Raw genomic sequence first — 10,472 nt, 5'->3', positions numbered from 1 at the left:
CCTGAAATAATCACAACCCCAATGGATGGACATTTCTAACCCCAATGGATAAAGATTCCTAACCCTGAAATAATTATAATCCCATACATGGACATTTCTAACCCTGTGGATAAAGATTCCTAACCCTGAAATAATTATAACCCCAATGGATGGACATTTCTAACCCTGTGGATAAAGATTCCTAACCCTGAAATAATCATAACCCCAATGGATGGACATTTCTAACCCTGTGGATAAAGATTCCTAACCCTGAAATAATCATAACCCCAATGGATGGACATTTCTAACCCTGTGGATAAAGATTCCTAACCCTGAAATAATTATAATCCCATACATGGACATTTCTAACCCCAATGGATAAAGATTCCTAACCCTAAAATAATTATAATCCCATACATGGACATTTCTAACCCCAATGGATAAAGATTCCTAACCCTAAAATAATTATAATCCCGATGGAAGGACATTTCTAACCCCAATGGATAAAGATTCCTAACTCTAAAATAATTATAATCCCAATGGATGGACATTTCTAACCCCAATGGATAAAGATTCCTAACCCTGAAATAATTATAATCCCATACATGGACATTTCTAACCCCAATGGATAAAGATTCCTAACCCTAAAATAATTATAATCCCATACATGGACATTTCTAACCCCAATGGATAAAGATTCCTAACCCTGAAATAATTATAATCCCATACATGGACATTTCTAACCCCAATTCATGAACATTTCTAACCCTAAAGGATAAACATTTCTAACCCTATTGATGGATAATTTTAACCCCATTTATGAACATTTATAACCCCAACAGAAGAACATTTTAACCCCATGGATGACCATTTATAACCCCATGGATAAAGATTTTAAACCCCAATGGATAAAGATTTCTGACCCTATTGATGGATTGTTTTAATCCCATTTATGAACCTTTTTAACCCAATGGATGGACATTTATAACCCCATGAGTGAACATTTTAAACCTCAAAGGATGAACATTTAAACCCCAATAAATGAACATTTTGAACCCCAATGGATGGACATTTAAACTCCATGGATAAAGATTTCTAACCCTAAAATAATTATAATCCCATGCAGGGACATTTTGAACCCCAATGGATGGACATTTTAAACCTCAAAATATGAACATTTAAACACCCAATAAATGAACATTTTGAACCCCAATGGATGGACATTTATAACCCCACGAATGAACATTTTAACCCCAAAAAACGAACATTTTAACCTCAATAAATGAACATTTTAACCCCATGGATGAACATTTTATTTAACATATTTAACCCAGTGGGTTAAACATCCACCCAGCCTTTGCAAAGCCAGGGCTGGCTGAATAAAAGCACCTTCAATGAACCCAAGCCATAAAAACCAGCACAAAATCAATGAGAGGCCATGAAGGAGATGAACTTTCCGCCCTCCCCAGAACCACAGTCAGCATTTCCTGAGCAAAACTCATCCCATGAGCGATTGCTGAGCTGGCCCAGGGCCTGGGCCATCACTTCCATGTGGATCCTGAGGAACTGCAGCTCCTGCCTCAAGGCTGAGAGAAATTTTACCCTGGGATGCCAAAAATCCATTAAAGATCTGCCCTGGGTACGCTGGTGGGGAGGCTTCAGCCCTGACGACTTCCACAAGGAATTAAAAATTCATTAATAATCCCTGCTGCTGATTGATGTGCAGCTCCCAGCTCAGCTTCTGCAAATGGAATTTCTGTTTCTTGAAAAAGAAAGAAAAGGTTTCTTTTTCAGCACTGCTTTCAGTCAATGTTCTTTTCAAGATAAATAATTTTCCCTTGTTGTTGTTGTTGCTCTCCTGGAATAAGTTACTACAGTAAAACCCTGGTTTTTGGATTAATGCAGGATTAATTCACCCCAACCAACCCACTCCTGGTTTCTTCCTTTTCCTGGCACGGAATTTGGATGAATATTTCAACCCAAACCAGGCAGTCAGGAGCCATTCCACACACAGAATAAATTCCTCCTGCAGGGCAGGGCTTCCCCAGGCCCACAGGCCTCAATCCTGCTTATTTCATTTTCTCCTGGCTGGATTAACATTTGTGTTTTCCCATTTCCCTGCCAGGGAGAAACCACTTCAATTTATTTCAACACAGCCCAGATGGAGCACAGGAAAATCCCTTTTCCATCCAGATGTGGCCCAGGATGGGTCATTCCTGGCCCAGCTGTTCTGGGCAGCCTCAGGAGGGTTTGGGGTGTGTTAAACTCATAAAATCCTGGAATTTGGGTTGGAAGGGATCTTAAAAATCACCCGCGGCAGGGACATCTCCCATTGTCCCAGGGTGCTCCAAGCTGGCCCTGGGAAACCCTAAAAGTTGGGAAAACTCTAAAAATTGAGTTGGGAAAACTCTAAAAATTGGGAAACTCCCGCATTCTCGCCTCTGTATATTCCACCCCTGTATCCTTGCCCTCCAAAAAAACCCCGTTTTTGCCATCCCATGGGATTTTTAGCTGTTTTCTGTGGCATTTCCTCCCGTCGAATTTCAGGATTCCTCGACACAAATTGAGATTGCAGGAGTGAGTTCTGCTCCCCTGCTTGGACACAAGTTTGAGAGGCAAATTCATCCTTTTTTCCCAGAGCTCTGGGCTGGTTTGGTTTCCTCTCCGCCAGCCCTGGGAGCAGCTCTGCCTCATGGAATGACGGATTTGGAGCTGCTAAAAGCATCCTGGCCTCTCCCAGATTCCCAGCCAGAGGATTTCCAACCCACCCCAAACCCTGGAGCTTCTTCCACTGAGAAAATCCAAGTGTTGTGGTTTTCCAAGATTCCCAAAATGGCCCCAAACCTCCTCATTCCATTCGGGATTTCTTCAATAAATCACCAAGATGCTGCAATTTCCCAAGATTTTCCAAGCCTTGATATCCCTTCAGTACAAAATCCAAATGCTGTGATATTCCAGGATTTTCAAATCGGCCTCAAACCCTGAAAATTCTTCAGTAAAATCATCCAGGTGCTGTGATTTCCCAGGATTTTTAAATCAGCCCCAAGCCCTGATATTTCTTCAGCATAAAATCCAAATGCTGCAATATTCCAAGATTTTATCACCAGCCCCAAACCGTGATAATTCTTCAATAAAACCATCCATGTGCTGCAGTTTTCCAGAATTTTATCACCAGCCTCAAACCCTGATAATTCTTCAATAAAACCATCCGTGTTCTGCAGTTTCCCAGATTTTTAAATCAGTCCCAAGCCCTGATATTTCCTCAGTATAAAGTCCAACTACTGCAATATTCCAAGGTTGTATCACCAGCCTCAAACCCCGATAATTCTTCCATAAAACCATCCGTGTTCTGCAGTTTTCCAAGATTTTTAAACCAGTCCCAAACCCTGACATTTCTTCAGTAAAACCATCCGTGTTCTGCAGTTTTTCAAGATTTTATAACACTGATATTTCTTCAATAAAACCATCCATGTGCTGCAGTATTCCAAGATTTTATAACCAGCCTGAAAACCTGATCATTCTTCCATAAACCCATCCACGGGCTGCAGTTTTCCGGGATTCTGAAATCAGCCCCAGGCCCTGATATCTCCTCAGTACAAAACCCAGCTGCTGCAGTATTCCAGGATTCTACAACCAGCCTCAAGCCCCGATAATTCTCCAATCAAAGCACGGGAACCCCGCGATTTCCCGGGCTCTCCTTTGCTCGCTGCCCGTGCCCGGGGGATGCTTTGGGGTGCAGCCGCGGATTTCGGGGAGCCGGCCGGGGTTTTCCCCGGGGACGGATGACGGATGAAGGATGGCGATGATGATGGGTGAGGGCTCAGCGGGGCCGGGCCGCTCCGGAGCAGCTCCTCCCTCTCGCTATTTATTCCTGCGCGGAGCTGCGCGGCTGAATCACCGCGGAGCGAGCGGGCAGCGAATTTCCAGGCGGTGAGTACGGGGCAAAACGGGATGGAGGGGATGCGGGAGGGAGAAACCCGCCGGCCAGGGGGGTTTGAACGCCGGGGGTGCGGGGCTGCCTCTTTTCCTGATTAAAAAATTGACATTTCCAGCGGCTCCTTAAAAGCCAGCGCCCTGCTCCTGCCCGGCTCTTGTTTACTCAGCGTTTACTCAACGTCGGGAATTTCTCCTCCGAGGGTTTCGCCTTTTCCCCCGGCCGCCAGCTGCTCCCCCATTGCTGGGGAAAGTGAAAGACAGAGGGGTGAAGGGCAGATTTCTAAACCCAGGGGTGACATTTTCGGGGAAATTCCGATTTAATTCCCAATTTCCTGAGCCCCAGGCCGGAATTTTCAGCCCAGGAGGGTCCGGACTCCCCCATCCCCGAGCATCTTCCCAACCTCCACCTTCCCCACCTCCCTCCTCTCCTCCTCCGCCTCCCCGGGGACCTTCCCAAGGTTATTTCCAGGCGTATTTTGGCACCTGGGTGTTGGGTTTTTTTCCCCTCCGAAGCGAATCCTCCTCCTTGCCAACGCCGAGCACGTAATTGCTGCTTGCAGCCTCCATTTTCCGCTGGATTCCTCCGGCACGGATAAAAATCGGCTCCGCCACAAACCACCTGAATTAATTCGTCATTTCCAGCATCCGCCGGGAGGGAGAATCTGGGGCAGAAAGGTTAAAAAAAAAAAAAATCCCCGTGAAATCACTCGCTCTGTAATTTAATATTAATGTCATGGTCAGGCCATAAATAGAATTTCCCAGCAGAGAGATCCCGGCTCCGGGTTTTTCTTCTCCGAGAGAAATCTGGGATTTTTCTGGCAGAAAACCCCGGATTCTCAGGGAGCAGCTCCTCCAGGGATTTGGCCAGGGAACTCGTTTGTTTGGGGCGAAGCTCCTGGCTCGCTAATGAGCGCCGGATCCTGTTTATCAGCGCTGTGCAGGCAATTAGAGGAGCAGCTCAGCGCTGCCAGGTGCTGCAAGATCCCCGGATCCCTGAACCAGCCTCAAACCCCGCGATTTCCTCAATAAAACCACGGCAGTGCTTTGCCAGAACCCCTCTCCAACCAGGATTTTTAATTTTTAATTCAACCAGCACCTGATTTTTAACCCCTCGGAGCTCGCAGCGGGGAGCGGCGACGCCTCCAAAAATAGATTTAAAAATGCTCAATTCACGGATTTTCCTCCTCCACTGCTCATTTTGCCGGGCACCCAAGGAGCTGGTTGTTTTTCCTGCCTTTTGGCTATTTTTAACCCCCCTGATCTCATCCCTGCCCCCAGCGGGTGGGTGCTGCAGGGTGAGGGAGGCAGCGAGCCCCAACCTGCCCCTGGAGCCCGGGTTTTTCCATGGAGGAGCAAATCCCAAACCTGGGACTGCAAATCCCAAACCTGGGATTCCTGCCCATCACCAGGGACGAGCAAATCCAAATCCCAAACCTGAAACTGCAAATCCCAAACCTGGGATTGCAAATCCCAAACCTGGAACTGCTGCCCATCACCAGGGACGAGCAAATCCAAATCCCACACCTGGGATTCCTGCCCACCAGCAGGGACAGATCTGTGCATCCTCTCGAGCTTTTATTTAGGGCCTTGCCAACGATCCCACCCAAACCACTGAGCTTGAAGGGCCTTTACTTCAAACACTTCGGGGCATAAACCCAGATTTTTTGGCAGAAAATCATCACTAACCAGCGCAGAGAGATGAATTTGCTTTTTGTGGCCCACAAATCCGTGTGCAGGTGGCAACAGGAGAATTTCTGGGCTTGAACAGGGGCTCGTTTGGCCTTTTTGGCTGTAGGAAAGTTCAGCATCCCCTGCCTGTGTTATGATTATTCCTGGGGTAACTCCAGAATTGCTGAAAAAAAAAAAAAAAAGTGGGACCCAAACGGAATTATTTCTGGCTGTATCCAGGGATGCTGAAACACCCACCCACACTGAGGATGCTCCTCTCACCCTCCCCAGCAGCGAGGGCAGATTCTGGGGGGCAGCTCAGCCTCGGGCAGGATGGAAAATCCCTTTTTTATCATTAAACCCACGGCAGCAGTGACTCAGAGCCCTTGGAGTTGCCAGGAGGCATTAAAGGGTTTTGGCAGCTTGGCCTTTTTGGTTTTTTTTTGGTCTTTGAGGTGTTTTCCAAAGGATTTGCAGCCCCGGAGGGGATTGCCCCTTGTCCTAGCCGGATTATGCACACAGGGGTGGAAATGGGATTTATGCCCCCTGGAAATGGAGGAAATGGGATTTATGCCCCCTGGAAATGGAGGAAATGGGATTTATCCCCTCTGGAAATGGGATTTATCCCCCCTGGAAATGGGATTTTTCCCCCAGGCAGTGTGGGAGATGCCCGGAATGCCAACAGCAAACTGGCATTCACTGAGTCACTGGATGCTGGCAATCTCTGAATCCCAAAAATACCCATTAATTAACGGGAATTTGGGTAAAACACGCAGAATTTGGGAAAAGAACCCCCTGGGGCCAGGCTGGGCATTGCCTTCGCTGCAGCACCACTGAGTGCCCAAAAGCTCCGGGGCTGGGCTGGATCCATCGCTGGCATCGATGGTGGCACAGCAGGGATCTCATTTCTGCCCCCAGACTGGGTAGGGCGGCTTTGATAAGCGGGGTTTTAAATCAAAATCAGGTGAAGCCTTTTCTTAGAAAAGCTTTTCTTTCACCACTTAAAGGTGCCATTGCCAGCAGGGGCCTGGTGGGCGATATATTAAAAAATATATATAAATACATACATACATATATTTTTATATATTATATATAATCGATAAATAAATGTAGATACATATATTTATATACCTATATTAAAAATATAAATACATGTATATACATATATAAATATGTATATACATATATTAGAAATACATATACATAAAAATATATATGTACCTATATATGCATATATAAAGTAGATATAAATAAAATAAGCATATATAACACAATAATAATAAATATGAATACAATACTAAAATATATATAGATACAACAATGAGTAAATTTTTATATGTACATATTTAAAATACATATATCTATAAATACATATATCTATAAAATGCATATATATACATATATAAAATACATATATCTATAAATACATATATCTATAAAATGCATATATATACATATATAAAATACATATATATACATATATAAAATACATATATATACACATATAAGTACATATATATATATAAATACACACATATATGTATAAAAATATAGAAAATATTTTACATTTAGGTATAAATGAAGGGTTTGGGGGGATGATGAATACCTTTAGTCCAATTCTGTTCATTCTGCCGCTGGATTTGAGGGGACCAGCCGTGGTTTTTGTGACCCAGGGGCGAGGCAGGGCCGGCCCCGGGGTCGGGGGTGTGGCCCTGCCCTGACTCTGTCCTTGTCCCCACAGCCATGGCCCGGCTCCTCGGCACCTCCTGCCTGCTGCTGCTGCTGCTGCTCCTGGGCCTCTGCGCCGACGTCGCCTCCTCCAAGAAGGGCAAAGGCAAACCCGGCTGGGGCGGGGGCAGCCGCCAGCCCAGCTACCCCCGCCAGCCCAGCTACCCCCAGAACCCCGGCTACCCGCACAACCCGGGCTACCCGCACAACCCGGGCTACCCGCACAACCCCGGCTACCCGCACAACCCCGGCTACCCGGGCTGGGGCCAAGGCTACAACCCATCCAGCGGAGGGACTTACCACCAAAAGCCCTGGAAGGCGCCCAAACCCAAGACCAACTTCAAGCACGTGGCGGGCGCGGCGGCGGCGGGCGCCGTGGTGGGGGGCTTGGGGGGCTACGCCATGGGCAGGGTGATGTCGGGCATGCACTACCGCTTCGACAGCCCCGACGAGTACCGCTGGTGGAACGAGAACGCCGCGCGCTACCCCAACCAGGTCTACTACCGCGACTACCGCGGCAGCCCCGTGCCCCAGGACGTCTTCGTGGCCGACTGCTTCAACATCACCGTCACCGAGCACAACATCGGCCCCGCCGCCAGGAAGGGCAACGCCTCGGACGCCCTCAACCAGACGGAGGCGGAGCTGGAGACGCGCGTGGTGACCAAGGTGATCCGCGAGATGTGCATCCAGCAGTACCAGGAGTACCGGCTGGCCTCGGGCGCGTGGCAGCGCCTGGCCGAGTCCCCGCTGGCCACCCTGATGCTCCTCGTCCTCGTCGTCCTGCACTAGGGCGCCCCACGCCGTCCAGGTGTCCCCTGTGGGGTCCCCACGCCCACCCCGGTCTCGCTTGGTTTCGGTGAGGAGCCCCCCCGGGGCGATCCGCGGTGCCTCAGGGTTAGGCAATGGGATGAAAATGTCCTTTTCTGCCCCAAAAATAGCTCCGGGATGGCGCTGGAGCCCAAAACTGCGGCCTTCACCTCCTCCTCCTCCTCGGGGTCACCCCGAGAGGGACCAGGCAGAGGGGAGGTCTCCTTGGCGTCCCTGCAGGAGCTTTTCCAAAAATCCTCTTTGTTAACAGGCAGGGATTTGTCTCAGCCCCCGTCATCCCCACTCCCTGGGGCACCCCTGGGGTTTTCAAGCTGCCAGGTCGCAATTTGAACCCTCCCATCCTAAAAAAAAAAAAGCCCCTTCCCCATGTACATAAGGAGCTGCCACTCCACACCCTGCATGCTGCAAAAACCCCCTGCAGCAAGACACCAAAATAAAGTCATTTTTTACTCCCTGTCGCAGCGAGGCTGAGGCACCAGTCGGTGTTTAGAGGCAGAAAGTGCTGCTGAATGCCCCAAACACCCCCAAAATGGTGTTACAGCCCCAAAAAAAGCTACTCTGGGTGCTCCAGGTGACAAGTCATGTTCGTGCTTCAGCACCTGGGCCTAAGGGACGTTAAAATGCAGCACAAAGGATTCTCAGGGGGGTCAGGCACCTAGCAAGAGACTGAAAGCAGCTGAACCGCGCCGGTACAGCAAACAGCATCGGGAAAAACGGGCCTGGGAAAGGGAGATGCTTTAAAAAAAAGTAACTTTTGTGAGTAATTCCTTTGCCCTGCGGAAGCAACGGGTGAAATTCTTAATTCTCGTGTGGATGCTGGGCTGGGGACGAGCTGTAACACCCGTGGCGCTGCGTTCAATATCCCTCGTGTAATTTTATTTTTGCAAGGCACTGAATAACACTGTCCTAAATGAGATTTTTTTTTTTAAATTTTTTTTCCTTTTTGCATCGGTGTAAGCTAAGTGGAGATATATATATATATATATTATATATGAATACCTATAAACAGAGAGCAGAGAGACCTTTCAGGACAGCCAAGGCAGGGCTTTGAGGGGCCGCGCACTTTGCGACACGCGGATGTTTTGTAACCCCGTCACGCTGCATGCCCGGGATTTGCCGTGCTGAGCCTTTTCTAAGTGTTCCACGTCTGGTACAAATTAAAACGGATCAAGCCAAGGTGCCCGACAGCCTCCTTTGTGTGCCGGCCCGGCCCCGCGGCATTTCCCGCATTTCTGCATTTCCGCCCTCCCATCCTCCCTCCCCGGCCTGAGGGAGCTTTTGTTCCCTTCCAGCCCCCAAATTTGGCCCAAACCCCACATTCCCCGTTAACCTTTTCTCCTCAGGCCCTGCTCCCGCCCATGGCATTGCTGCAGTCCAAGAGGAGTTTTCTGATTTCTGTCTCATTCCGGGTTCTGTTCTAATAAAGGAGTTTTTACGTTTGCTGTTTCGGTGGCGTTGAGCCCGATCCAAGCCCTGCTTCATCCTGGGATCCTGGAGACTTTATCGTGGAATCCTGGAGTGCTTTGGGTTGGGAGGGACCTTAAATCCCCTCCAGTGCCACCCCTGCCCTGGCAGGGACAATTCCCACTGTCCCAGGTGCTCGGGCCTGGCCCTGGGCACTGCCAGGGATGGAGCAGCCACCGCTCCTCTGGGAATTCCATCCCAAAACCCCATTTAGATCTCCCCTTTCCCAGTGGGAAGCCATTCCCTGTGTCCTGTCCCTCCATCCCTTATCCCAAATCCCTCCCCAGCTCTCCTGGAGCCTCTTCAAGGCCTGGAATGTGCTGGAAGCTCTCCTTGAATCCTTCCCTTCTCCAGGGGCACATTCCCAGCTCTCCATGGATCCTTCCCTTCTCCAGGGGCACATTCCCAGCCCTCCTTGGGTCATTCCCTTCTCCAGGGGAACATTCCCAGCTCTCCATGGATCCTTCCCTTCTCCAGGGGCACATTCCCAGCCCTCCTTGGGTCATTCCCTTCTCCAGGGGAACATTCCCAGCTCTCCCAGCCCGGCTCCAGCCCCTCAGGGCTCGCCCCAGCAGCTCCAGCCCCTCCAGGTGGGCTCCCAGCCCTGCAGGTGAGGTCTCACCTGAGCCAAACCCCCCGGAGCCGCTGCCCTCGCTGGGGCTCGGCCCAGGCTTGGTGCAAATCGGCCTCAATGGGATTTATTTCCATTTATTTGCATTTCACAACCGCAGGGCCCCTCCTCCAACAGCCCCGCGGGAAGAGGAGAAATCCCCCCCAAATCAGGAAGGAAAAAACTTCACCTTATCTAAAGGAAGGGAAAAAAAGAATTAATTTAAACACCCCCCCCCCCCCCCCCCCATTTCCTGAGA

The 10,472-nt window shown here is 49.1% G+C and overlaps 1 protein-coding gene and 1 long non-coding RNA gene across 2 annotated transcripts; one reads left to right on the top strand and one right to left on the bottom strand.

The window, feature by feature from the left end:
• Window positions 1–1,262: 1,262 nt before the first annotated feature.
• LOC136567774 (uncharacterized) lies at window positions 1,263–4,310 on the bottom strand. The gene is made up of 2 exons (XR_010785147.1): window positions 2,824–4,310; window positions 1,263–1,741 (listed from the first exon to the last, which is right to left on the bottom strand). It is a non-coding gene; the product is annotated as an uncharacterized lncRNA (long non-coding RNA).
• Window positions 3,781–9,585, top strand: PRNP (prion protein (Kanno blood group)). The gene is made up of 2 exons (XM_066567482.1): window positions 3,781–3,909; window positions 7,325–9,585. The coding sequence occupies exon 2, from the start codon at window positions 7,327–7,329 to the stop codon at window positions 8,098–8,100; it is 774 nt and encodes a 257-aa protein (XP_066423579.1). The 5' UTR covers window positions 3,781–3,909; window positions 7,325–7,326; the 3' UTR covers window positions 8,101–9,585.
• Window positions 9,586–10,472: the final 887 nt, after the last annotated feature.

This window comes from Molothrus aeneus, chromosome 29 (assembly GCF_037042795.1).
Source record: "Molothrus aeneus isolate 106 chromosome 29, BPBGC_Maene_1.0, whole genome shotgun sequence".
NCBI classification, from domain to species: Eukaryota; Metazoa; Chordata; class Aves; order Passeriformes; family Icteridae; genus Molothrus; species Molothrus aeneus.
This window is presented reverse-complemented; position numbering and strand designations above follow the sequence as displayed.

Coding starts and splice junctions, on each gene's coding strand:
- PRNP (XM_066567482.1), top strand. CDS start 7,327: ATGGCCCGGCTCCTCGGCACCTCCTGCCTGCTGCTGCTGCTGCTGCTC.